The following is a 13530-nucleotide window of genomic DNA, read 5'->3' as shown; positions in this document are numbered from 1 at the left end:
AGACTCTTGTAAATTAACATTTGAAAGTACAATGCTTCATCCACATTAAAAAACCTCCTTCTTTCCCACCTCAGAGATATTTTCCTCTTGTCTAAGAAGTAGCTACTTCGTTTTAGAGGTTGGCATTTATACTGAGCCTAGTACTTTTTTTTCCTCTGGAAAGGAAAAAAAGAAACACAGAAAAGCCCACTAACCAAACAAATCCCCTGATAACTACCTACAGAGAAAAAAAGCTGGCTTTGTTTTTTTCTTGTGAGTGTTTTTTAGGATCAATCCTTAGATGAGAAATAGTTGTAATTAGAAAACTAGAGAACCCATTTGGATCTTTGGTGTAGTGGGTGTAGAGAAAGGGTACATTAAATTGCTATCTAACAGAGCAAGGAAGCCAGTTTGTATTTTCGATTGGTAAACAAAACATATGACTATTAAAAAGAAACAAAAAGACTTAGTTTTGAAGGGGAGTGCTGCCTTGCCAAGGAACATTGAACTTCTACTATCTGCTCACACATGGAGTGGGAAGTCAGGTCTGACAGTAGATGAGCTTTTTCCTGACAACCTTCATGTCTCTGACATCTTGCCTGCTACTTTCTGGGGAGAAAGTGGGCTCTCTAGGGGGACGCTTTGCTGGCTCTCCACCTCTCTGCTGTGTTTCCCGCCCTCATCCTCAGCCCTTGGCTCCCATCGTGGACATTCATGACCATCTGACCACTGCCTTCCTTCTCTGCTTTCATTGTACTACTTGGTTTCCCTTAAGCACATCAGCTTTATTCCTGATCTTTGTCAGTCTCCATGACACAGCACCCAGAAAGACTAGAGATACATTATCAGGTTGTCCTCTGCTCCATGCAAAACTTTGGCTGACTTACATCCATTTCAGGACATGACTTTCTTGTTCCAGAGGCTTTCTTTCTGTTTGCAATAAGTATTTAACCCTTCCATCGCCAAATATGTTCAGAGTGTAGATTTAAAAAAAAAGAGGGGTGCCTGGGTGGCTCAGTCGTTAAGCGTCTGCCTTCGGCTCAGGTCATGATCCAGGGTCCTGGGATCGAGCCCCGCATCAGGCTCCCTGCTCAGTGGGAAGCCTGCTTCTCCCTCTCCCACTCCCCCTGCTTATGTTCCCTCTCTTGCTATCTCTCTGTCAAAAAATAAATAAAATCTTTAAAAAAAAAAAGATTTATTTATTTCAGAGAGAAAGAGAGAGAGAGAGCGAGCACGCATGGGGGGAGAGGCCAGAGGGAGAGAGAATCTACAAGCAGACTCCCTGCTGAGCACAGAGCCCGACGCAGGGCTCGATCCCACAACCCTGAGATCAAGACCTGAGCCGAAAACAAGAGTCAGACGCTTAACCGACTGAGCCACCCAGGAGCCCTCAGAGTTTAGATTTAAACAGATTCTAAGCCCACTTGATTTTTTTATATAGATATTTCACTCTTGCTAGTGCTGGCTTCCCATTCAGCCCTTTATGTGGGAATGGCTTCTCTTTCTGCAGAGACTTCTGTTGTTTGTGGGAGGTCCAGCATCCTGTGACCCTGTGTAGACGGGGAAGGTGATAGGCTTTGTTTAGGCCAGGAAAAGTCTCTTTTGACTGAGAACATAAGTAAAACCAGCATTGTCCCATAGTGCGGCATTGGGCACTAAGCTAAACCACCCACTTCAACTGTAGCTTAGGGCCCCCTGCGTGATTGTTCACTTGGGTCATGCTAGGGCCAAACCAACCCTTCACAGTGGAAGTAATACATATGTCGTGGTGGCCACAGTCCCCTTTGGCCCCATCTGCCTGACCTTTCCCTTTCCTTCTGCCTAGTGGCCAAAGTCCTTTCTGAGTCCGAGACTCACCGATGGTGAGGATGGTGATACCGTCCCAGGCAAGCATTCTACATAGAACAGTTCATGGCTGTAGTTAGAGCTTAATTTTTAAAAACCTTTCATCAGGGAAGGAAGCTCTTTATAGTAAATGACTGTATTGCTTGAAATCATCTGCCGTGTAGTCTTCATTATATTCCTTAGTCATTATGGTTTGCATCACATGGTCTTTTCTCAAACATCAGCCTGGTGAACCAACGATGAAATTGCATTTCTTTGAATTAGAGTACAGATTATTATGGGAGAAAAAAGACATTAGAGGGGAAACGTTCATGTTTATGTTTGAATAAATGTGAAAAGCTTAATGGCCTCAGAGGCAGTTAAAGGAGAGCTTGCAAGGGAACAGGGGACCATCGCTCCTCATTGCTTGAGATGTGTCTCCGGATGAGTGGAGGTAAAACACTTTTCGAATCCTGATGTAGAGTCAGTTTGGTGTGTACTTCTTATGGGGCTAGGAAAATACAGCATTCCTGAGAGTTCTTATTTTCATCTCCAGGCTCACATGAGGCAATCGATAAATGGTTGTTGAAATACACTGGAAAAGTGTTTACTCAGAGGGACCCCCCCCCACCCCCTTCTTTCTTGCCCACACACTTGGGCTTCTCCGTAGTGTCCACATGGGAAAAGCCAGTCCTAGGATTGCGAAAGTTTTGGCACTGCTGATGGGAATAAACAAGGAAAATGTAAGCTTGGGAAAGAGACTGATTGCTTGCTTGGGCTTATTGACTTGGCTCTGATCGTGGGTGTCCCCTGACTGGGATATGCAGCGTGGTGGCTCCAGGCCCTGGTGGGAGTGTGACCTGCTGCCGGACCTATCCTGGTCGGCCTGCAATCTCACCCGTGCCACAGTCCTTCTGATCTGTATACCAGACAGATAGGAGTCACTCGATGGGAAGTGAAGGGACGGAATTCAGTGACTTAATTGTGACTGGCTGTGAACTCTGATTTTGGCTTTTATAGGGTATCCGAGACATCTTTTGGGACACTCAGAGCCCTCAAATATGCAGATAGGTCAGGATGATTGCCGTGGGCTTTATTATACTTTCTGTTTTTCCTCACAGCCATCTGCTGGGTTATACATTTGTTTATGCTGATGTCAAGTATGAGACCTAGATAGAGCATTTTTGTTGTTCTATCATTTCTACTGCCCTCTTTTATCCGCAAGTTCTCCAAGCGGTCAGGGCCCATGGTTTCCGGATGCTTGTGTTGTGGAGCTCCAGGGAGGATGGAGACCTTTCCCCATAGATTTGTTTTGCCCACAGATTCTAGAAGAACGGATGAGTGAATGATCATAATCTGTAATGGACATTATTTAGGGTGGGGTTACCATGAACCAGTCACTGTACTGATGGCTTTTGGTATAGTACCTCCTTAAATCTTCACAATAACTTTCTTAGGTAAGCATGATCTCATTTTGTGGATGAAGAAGCTGCAGCTCAGAGAGGTTGTGTAAACTACTTGGGGGTCACACAGCTAGTCAGGGCCCTTCCTCACCTCTTTCTGACCCCAAAGTGGGAGATGTTCCTTGGCAGGCCTAACTATCTCAGTGTAACCATTACTACAAATGACATTTTTGTGATTTCAATACCATGTCATAGTAGTGTTGTGACATTTCAGGTTTAAACTTCTCCAAGTTCTCTTCAGGAGGTGAAATTTTTGGATTTGCATTTTTAACAATTGTAATTTCTGGTAAATTCTCATTATTTTATTTTATTATTTTGGGGAATTATTTTGGCCCTCAGTTTGGATTTTTTTTTGTTCCTGGAGGTTTTGTTTGCACAGTAACTTTTTGTTTGCGTGTCAATCATTTTAGCCAGTTCAGCTATTATTTTAACAGCTCTGTTGTTTTGTTTGCTCCATCCATTTAAATTTGTATTGACTAAATGTCCTCATGATTTCTGAGCTTACTGATTTTGTATTCTAATTCTGTATAGCCTTATATCTCATGCATCTAATTTTTAAACTTTTTATTTCTATATAACTATCACCGACCAGAGTATTGCCATTTAACTTATAAAACCAGTGAAAGAAGGATAAATTTTTCACATTTTAAAAACATTTTTAAAGTCGGTCTGATCATAGAAAATCTTGTTATATTAGAAATTTGATTTTTAGTGGAGTTCTATTTTATTTGTCAAGGAACTGGTCAAACACTTTAATCCATAGTGTGTTGGAGAATGGGTTGCTCATCCTAAATTCTTCAGGAGCTAACTTCTATTGCCAGAGATGTTTTCCATCTCACATATTTTGCCTTTCTGTCCTGAGACAACTCCGCAAAGCAGAGCACTCATTTACTCCACGACTTGACAGTGCTCCTCTTGGGTGCTCCTCCTGGGTGCTCCGAAGCATCAAAGCCATGCCAGCTTGGTTTCTGACTTTGCTCAGCACAGAGTTTTGCAGGAGAGATGTGAACCCCGCTGGTGCCTGAAGGGAGCAGTAGCTCTGCTCTGAGAAGGGCAAGTTCACTGCCGTGGGTTGGGCAGGGCTCGCTGGGGGTGCATGCCTGCATGCTTATGTGATCTTTCTCCTGTGCTCTGCTGCTACCAAAGAGGATTTAAGAGCACTCTCAATGGAAAACACTTAAGGGATATTTATGAGTATAATGAGAAAGAAAGCAAGGCCTTTTAGAGGAGGACGTGCTTTAATGGAAGAGCCGGGGCTTTGACAGGTGGGAGGAGGGATGTCAGGGCCCAGGATATTTGTGGGCGGTGCTGGAAATGAGGTAGACATGTTGAATGACCATCAGTGGACCGGTGACCCCACAGAAAATCCACAAGAGATAAGGCTGGTTGTGGAAGAGCTGAATGGCATGCTAAGGAGGCTGGGCTTTATCACTAGGCTTGGGGATCTATATGTACTGGGCAGGAGGGTGATTTGTGGAAAATGATGTTATAGCGAGATTAATCAGGCAGCAAAATGGATTGGATGGAGAGAGATATGGAATAGAGAGTCAAGTTGGGAAATGTTTGCTGTAATGAAAGTGCATGATAATTAAGCAGATAATCAAGGGAATGGAAAGGAAGGGAGAGAGAACTATGAAGGAGGCACATTATGAAGAGTGAGTGTATGTGAGGGGAAAGGGGGTGGGTGCTCTAGAATTTCTGTTGAAGGAGCTTCCAGTTGGCAAACCAACTGGAAGGAGAAAGGAGCCCGTAGGCAGTGTGTTTTGATGTTGTACTGATGTAGTAAGCTGACAGTTTTTACTGAGATTGTGTGTTGATTTGTGTGGTCTGTGGTGGCGGGGCTCTGCCTAATGAAGACTGTGGCTGTTTCTGTCTCTATCCCAGACCCCTTTGGCAGTGCCACTGGGGTGAAATGGAGTCCAAGGTGGCCGAGGCCCATGAGGCTGTAGGCCTGAGAAGATGGCATTGCTGTCATGCATGTGATCAGAGATAGGTCAGGGGTCCAGCATCTCTGTCATCCCACCACTCAAATGTTTGAATGAAGGATTGAGAGTGAGGGAGTAAGTTCAGGATTAGCATTGATTTGAAGAGTTTGGTGATTATTTAGGAAGGGAAGTAACTTCCTTATGGATGGATGAACAGTGACAGGGGAAAAAGCCAGTTATTAGCGACAAAAGCTTTCTAAAACCATGTTCAATTGCAATATAGAAATACTGAGTTTTGAAAATAAAACCTTTACGATGCATAGTTAACTTACACAAATATTATAGATTATACGTACTGCATTGTTATCTCATTTGAACATTTGTTTTTCAAAATGGCCAAGGCAGGGGTTGATTGTATACACATTTCAAAATTTGTTCTGGGGTTTACAGAGAAAGAAAGAGAGCAGAGCAAAGTCTTAGCACAAAAATCGTGTTAGGGGTTGGGCTGTTCTTGAAATTTGTTTAGCTTTGCCATTCATCTTAAGGGATGTCAAAAATACCCCTGTAAAACTTTCTGTTTTTAGGCTATCCATATGACACTTTAAGAAGGTATCTTATACAGTTTAATAGCTTTGCTGGTGAAACTGGCCTTCATGTTATCCAACCCCCTGAGAGCCAGTGGAACGTGGAGGAGAGGGAGGGTAAACATGGGTTTCAATTTGTCTCCACCACCTAATGCTATGTGGTCTTGGACAAGTTTCTTCAGCTCTCATGTTCTTCATCTTAAGATGGTGATTTTTCTCTCCCTCTTCCATGGTCGCTGTGAGGTTGGCGATAATGTATCGAACCAGCAGTCCTCCACACGTCTTACCCCACGGCAGACACCCGGAAAATGTAATTAGTTCACTCACTTTTTCCCAGGATCCTCTATGTTTTCACTTCACTGTCCTTAGAGTGATACGGATCAGTTTTGTAAGTGGTGGCTGTTGTTCTTATCTTTGGAAGTGGTTCGGGGATTGTGACCAAGAAAGCATTTGGGAATAACATCCCCGATCTTTGCTAGCTGGCCTCACCGGCTACGGAAAAGCACGGTCCTGGAACTTGGTAGGGAGAACCTGTAAGATCGAGCAAAAGAGCATGGATTCAGAGCAGGGTAAAAACTCCCGCTGTCCCTTACTGGTTATGTGGCTTTGGGAACTGAACTTTTGAGTCTATTTCTGCAAAATGTGATTGAGATGCCAGCATACATGGATGTTGTGAGGATCACAAGGGATGATGTGTGTCTAAAGGCATACAACAGAGCTCGGGGATAGGCTTGAAGGGAAAGTGAGAGGTGAGGGCCCGATTATGGGGACCTCACCAGGCATATTCAGGTGTTCCTGGGCCTGTTACTTCCAAAGTTCAAAGAGAAAACAAGGGGAGAAAAGATATTACTGGTTGATCTTTTTAAAGCATAATGAAATTCCGATTTATAAAAATAGCAAAATGACTTATTAAAATGACTTGCTTAAATAATCCATTAACTTGTTAGGGGAAATACCCAAGGCACAGTGATAATTTGAGAGTTTAGAGACTCATAATGGAGTCTCGGGAGACATTAATAGAGTAGAGGCAAACCAATCCGTTACTTCTCATGACCTGCATGGTCCCTTTCAATGAAGGGCTGTCTGCCTACTTTTTGGGTAGTTGTTGAATGAATGGAGTTTTAAGGAGGTAGTAAGAGAAATAAAATAAAAACAAGTAAAGCTATTTTTTTTTTCAGTCTGTAGAAACCTTTAACAAATCATAAGGCTTTATGAGTATGGTTAGGTACACAAGCTTCTCCTGCATATTCAATGGCTTAAGCCAAGAACGGAGTTTTAAAATCATATTATTTTGATGAACGAGTCAAATAAAAAATTATACCCGTGCTAAAGGGCATTCTGGAGGGCAGATCTCAGTTTTGTGAGACGACATAGCAGTTTTGGTATACTTCATGTAAAGTAGACTACCTCGGGAAGGGAGTATCTCAAAAAGCTTGGGCATTTCCTAATAGTCCTAAAACTCTGGGCCATGATGATGCACTACGTGGCCACGGTCCATCAACTGATGTTGCGTTGCTCCGCGTAAGAGGCATCTAAAAGTCTCCAACCTCTCAAGGCTCATGATGAGTGTGAATGGCCAGGTAGAGGCTGAATTATGAGCCGGAGCGAGCTCTTCTCCAACCTGCTGGCAGAGATTAGTTATGTAGAGGAAGCTGGCTACGGAAGGGGGAGAGCTCCCTTTTTAAAAATGGAGGTGTGGATTTTTTTTTTTTTTTTTTTGGATACCCTGTAAAGGAGAAAGAATTCGTACCACAAAGAGTAAGTGGGTTGAGACAGTGGTAAGAATTGCTGCTCACAGCATCTAGCTCGTAGCCAGCCTTATCCACTCAGAAATAATTATTTTCAAACTGAGCAGCATTTGCAGTAATAGCTCCCAAACAGCTGTGTCAGCTTTGGAATGTGTGAAAACTGCTCGAGAATAAACCGTAAAGTAGGGTTTGGAAATTAAAAAAAAAAAAAAAAAGAAATTCAAGGATATTTTGATGTGGAGGGGTTATTAGCAACAGTTTACAAAAATACAGAACAGTCAAGTTGGGAGTTCATTTCGTTCCTGCGGCGTCTTCCTATTTATCTTCCTGATATATTTGTCTCCTCGGTTACCATAGCGCTGCTCATTGGTATTCCTCGGCGCGCGGGGTTGCTGTGAATCCCTTCATAATTGCACTGAACTAGAGAATTTTTACTTTTTCGGCCTTGCTCAAGCTCAGGGCCCCTTTTTTCTTTTGCGTGGCAGCTTTAATTTTGCACAAGAATGACAGCCACCGTCCTGTTCCTTTTGTCTCACTGGTGGGACGGTCAAGCAGCTACCTTCATGAAACCTGATGTAATTACTAACACGTTTCCTTCCCAAGAAGGCAGTGCTTGCTGTCTCCACCCCCCGGGGCCTATAAACGTCATTTTTTCCTGATGTCTGAGCTTCAGGCTCTGTCAGCCCTGTGCTCCTATTCTCAGTCACGGGGGGTGCTGTGCCTTTTTCAGAGGGGAACGACTGTTTCTCATCAAGAACACTTTCCTCTTGCCTTTCCCTTTGCTTCCAAGGTGAGGGGTTCCCAGTGCCCTCAACATTTTCTGCAGCCCAAGATGGGCATCTGTGCTTGGCTGCCAGGGGAGGTGTTTGTAAGTGCAGTGACACCTGCTAATTACTTTTAGGAGGGAACTCGGTGTTTAACAGGTTATAACTGTTGGCTTCTTAGATTGTGGCCAGTGAAACTGTTTTTATCTTTCAGTCTGAATGTCGAAGGCAAAAAGACATGGAATTAACTACATGTGAATCATCTTTGTTTCTGTCAATTACTGCAGTGATTCTGGGGGCTTGGAGTAATGTATATTGTAGATACAATTACTCTTTTTGGATCCCATAGATTAAATTCATTGAAAGATCCCTCTAGAGATGCATTAGCTGTACTTTGCCTCTGGCTTCTCTTCTAGGGAGTCAGTTTCAAGTTCAAATACATTTTGTCTGATAAATTGACTACACATGGACGAACTAAAGAGAGCAATTATGAATGACATCAAATAAATGACTCAGTGGCAAGGTATATTCTATTTCAGTCAGTGCAGTTCAAAACGTGAGAAAACATGAGTTAGCTGGCTGGACTGAAAGACAGTTGGAATTACTGGATGGAAAGAATCACTTTGCATTCTGAGGTTTGGTAATTGAAGATATGTAATATGTACTGTGTTTGCCGGGAGATGATTGTGTGTGAGATGGTTGCTGTTGTTTATGTGGGTATTGTTCAGTGGGACAATGTGTGGGTCCAGTCTTCATGCGTAATATACAGTGGCATTGGCTAAGGTGAGGGAGGGTGATATGGGGCTGAAGCCTGTTAAACCATGATAAGCCCATGTATTTTGCTCTTTAGAGAGTTAATTAGGGTGGCAGTGCCCTAGAGTAGGGAGTGGGCACCTTCTGTGGTTCATTGCAGTGTTTCCCCTCAATCTTTACCTCCCCCTTTTAGAATTGTATGCCCACGCCTTTGCCTCATGACTTTGTAGGACCTTCCATTAGAGGAGGTACTAATGCTCCATGGATGTTGGGTGAGGCTGTGTGATTCATGCCTGTCAGTGGACTTTCGCAAACATGATGTCCCCAGAGATCTTAGGTGTGCTTCTGTACGTTGGCTTGGCCTCTGGTGCTCCCGCCACCACTCTAGGAAGAACATGTTCTGGGTAGCTACTGGTCTAAGGAGAATATAGAGACACAGGGAACAGAAGTGAATCCAGTTTGAAACCTAGAGCCAAGCAGACTGTGACAACTGACTTGCAGACCTGTGAGCAAGAAAAATAAATGCTTATAATTATAAGTCACTGACTTTTGGGGTTTGTTATGCAGCATCATTGTGGAAATAGCTAATAGATGTGCATACTAAAAAAAAAATCTCTGCTTTTGTAAGAATTTCATTTCACTTAATAGGCACCTTATACATTCAGATCCTTGTTTTTACCCTATCAAGACATCAGTGTTAAATCGCTCATAACTCAGTGGTATTCTTTGGCTGCAATGCAGTGATGTCCTTTGCTGGCAAGATTTCATGACCAGAAATTGCATGACTCTTTCCTTTTAAATATTAATATAATTAGACACCCCTACTTAAGCACGTATTTGGGGGATTTTACATATTTTAAAATGTTATGTAGGCTTTTTGGATTGTTTATAAAGAACATTTAAATGACATTTAAATAGCTTTGAAAAATCATGTAAAAAAGTTTATAGCTGGGGATTGCTGTGTCTGTTTCCCGGACCTGGGACAGTGTGGGCTTGGCGGTCTCTTAGGTTCCCGCTGGTCTCCTGCAAGATGACGGCATCCTATGCGCCACACACAGCCCATCTCTGCCGCCTCGAGAAGCGCTTTTCTTTTTTGTGTTGTTTTGGGATCCCTTTGATGGCCTCAGTGCTCCTGATACCCATGCCCTCTGATGCCTGTGATGCTCCTCCGAGATACAGCTCTATGAGGCCAAATGTTATTAAACCCAATTATAATCCTGGGAACAGAGTATACTTCAAGTGTCGACCAGGATACAAGCTTACGCCACCTTTTCGTTCTGTATCTTCTGTTTGTCAGCCTGATAACACATGGACACCTCTCAACGAGGCTTGTACAGAAAAATTATGTCAACGTCCAGGAGAACCTGTAAATGGCCAGGTAGTCGGTGTAAATGGATCTTTTATCTTTGGTTCACAAGCTCACTATTCTTGTAATGAGGGTTTTCGGTTAATTGGAAAAAGAATTCTATATTGTGAACTTTCTAGTAATGACGAAAATACAGTGGTTTGGAGTGATGATTCCCCACTATGTACAAAGATAATGTGTCAGTCACCTGGAAAAATACCAAATGGAAAACATACTGATAGTGAGAAGGATGAATTTGAATATAATGAAGGGGTAACTTACAGTTGTGATCCTTCAAGTGGGCCAGACAAATATTCACTCATTGGAGAGAGGAGGCTTATTTGTTCTGGTGATGGTGTATGGAGTAGTGACCCTCCTCAGTGTAAAGTGGTCAAATGTGATTATCCTGTAATTGAACATGGAAGACTGGTATTAGGAATCAGAGACAAATATTCCTACCAAGCAGTGGTTCTATTTGAATGCCTCCCAGGCTTCTATCTTAATGGCAGCAACCCAGTGTTCTGCGGTGGGAGAAGTACTTGGGAGCCTGCGATGCCAAAATGTATCAGAGGTTTCAAGCCTACTCATCCAACCAAACCTCCAGTTTTAAAGTATCCAGGCACACTTTAGGTCTTCAGATGAATGGATAAAGAAGATGTGGTGTATATATACAATGGAATATTATGCAGCCATCAAAAGGAATGAGATCTTGCCATTTGCAACGACGTGGATGGAACTGGAGGGTATTATGCTGAGCGAAATAAGTCAAACAGAAAGACATGTATCATATGACCTCACTGATATGAGGAATTCTTAATCTCAGGAAACAAACTGAGGGTTGCTGGAGTGGGGGGTGGGGTGGGAGGGATGGGGTGACTGGGTGATGGACACTGGGGAGGGTATGTGTTCTGGTAAGCGCTGTGAATTGTGCAAGACTGTTGAATCTCAGATCTGTACCTCTGAAACAAATAATGCAATATATGTTAAGAAAAAAAAAAAAAGAAGAAGATAGCAGGAGGGGAAGAATGAAGGGGGGGAAATCAGAGGGGGAGACGAACCATGAGAGACAATGGACTCTGAAAAACAAACTGAGGGTTCTAGAGGGGAGGGGGGTGGGAGGATGGGTTAGCCTGGTGATGGGTATTGAGGAGGGCACGTTCTGCATGGAGCACTGGGTGTTATGCACAAACAATGAATCATGGAACACTACGTCTAAAACTAATGATGTAATGTATGGTGATTAACATAACAATAAAAAAATAAAAAAAAGTTTATAGCTAATTTTGTTGTAGTTTAGGGAGAAAGTACATTTAGTAGAGGATATTAGGCGGCTCAGGGAGGGCAGTTCAGAGTGAGGGCAGGAGAGATAGGGCTGGAGCTGGGCCACTAAGGATGTTGTTCTCAGATTGCACTACGATTGTATCAACAAGGACCCTCTTAGATCTGCTGGTGGGAGCTCATGGCTCCTGTGGCCCTCATGGGCTCGTGGACCGCAACCCTCTGCTGCTAGTGTCCCTGCCACCCCAAGCCCGGGAACCTCTGTCATCACCCTGAGCAGAAAGAAGATTCTGCTTCCCCAGGCTCTCTTCTGAATTAAAGGCTCTTATGGGTACATCTGATTGGTAGTGCTGAGGTCACATACCTGTAGTGTAGCTGTGAGCGAGGCTGAGAACGTGAGTTTACAGCTCCTTCCTTGGGGAAGCAAGCCTTAAAATGTGACAAGTCGCCGAAACTTAGGAAGGTTGTTTAGAAGATTCTTAATAGTCATAAAACATGAAAAATGTCCATATAAATCCATAATATCTATTTAAAACCAACTTTCATTACTACTAATTAGTATCATAATTTTTAAGAAGTGAAGATGAAGGTAATTAATCCAATTACTTTTTTTCAAAAAATGAGCGCTGTGAATTGTGTAAGACTGTTGAATCACAGACCTGTACCTCTGAAACAAATAATACATTATATGTTAAAAAAAAAAAAAAGAAGAAGAAGATAGCAGGAAGGGAAAAATGAAGGGGGGGAAATCGGAGGGGGAGATGAACCATGACAGACTAGGGACTCTGAGAAACAAACTGAGGGTTCTAGAGGGGAGGGGGGTGGGGGGATGGAAGAATAAAAAATGAACGTTAGTATAAAATGAATAAAAAACCCAACAGAACCTCTGATCTTATAGACTAATATTTTTCAAATGTGTACTTTCATCGCAATACCCAAAAAGGCAAATGCCAACTAAAATTTTTCTTTGACATCAAGATCTCATTGATTTAGATTTCATTTTCTCAAAACGTATGATAATAAATTTGACTAAATTGGTTTATCAGTTTTGCGGGAAGGCAGTGTTTATAACACTAAGTTAAAAAAAAAACAACTCTCAAAACTTAGAACCATCTATTTATTTACAATTCTACTTATTCAACATTCTTCTTTTTCATCAAGCTGGTAGCATTGTTCAGTTTCCTTTAGGGCTTAGCAGTCATAAATCCACCTTTAAAAATCTCCTGTATAAACTCTTTATTAAGTCAGAGACCCCATTCCCCATTTAGTAAAAGGAATGGCATCTAGAACATTTCATTTGCTGCAGACAAAATTGTTAAATGAGCCTGTGAAGAAGTATCCCACACCCCTTGATATGTCTTGGGTGTGAAATTACAGCCCCCGGGGGGGTGGTGGTAACAAGGCAGATGGGTCATCCCTGTGTCCCAGTACAGAAAAGCTGTCAGATGTAAGAGTCTTGTGTCAGGGACACTAATTTGTTGTATGGCGCAGAGCATGGCTGGGGAACAGCCTGGTTGGGATGTGCCCCCTGGAATGCCCAGGCATGAGGCAGGGAGCAGGGTGGAGGAAGAAGAGAGAGCTATTAGGTCCAGCAGAATCTGGAAAAGATGGAGGAGTCGGATTGGTCATCAGAAAACCAGAGAGGAGCTGAGTAATCTGAAACAGGAGGATTATGACTGAGGCAATAAAAAGTGGCAAGTGGTGTCTCTGGCCAGAGATAAGGAAGCAAGTCACATTAGGGGTGAGACAGAAAGAAAACTCCTATTTTGCGAGGCTGGCTAAGCTGGATTCGGTGAGTAATTTTAACTTGCATAAGTTCTCTATCTACATCGTGTCAGTACTGTAAGATTTATTTGACCTAAAGATC

General features: G+C 42.8%; 2 protein-coding genes across 3 annotated transcripts in view; both read left to right on the top strand.

Moving 5' to 3' along the window:
* NEBL (nebulette) overlaps positions 1–13530 on the top strand; it is a 341920-nt gene that overhangs the window by 135118 nt on the left and 193272 nt on the right. The gene's annotated exons all lie outside the window — the stretch shown is intronic.
* Positions 1379–11059, top strand: CD46 (CD46 molecule). The gene has a single exon (XM_032425492.1). It carries the CDS (start codon positions 10071–10073, stop codon positions 11013–11015), a length of 945 nt encoding a protein of 314 aa, XP_032281383.1. The 5' UTR covers positions 1379–10070; the 3' UTR covers positions 11016–11059.

Source organism: Phoca vitulina, unplaced genomic scaffold (assembly GCF_004348235.1).
Source record: "Phoca vitulina isolate PV1807 unplaced genomic scaffold, GSC_HSeal_1.0 scaffold33, whole genome shotgun sequence".
Lineage (NCBI taxonomy): Eukaryota > Metazoa > Chordata > Mammalia > Carnivora > Phocidae > Phoca > Phoca vitulina.
Note: the sequence above shows the minus strand (reverse complement) of the source record. Positions and strands in the feature narration are given on the sequence as shown.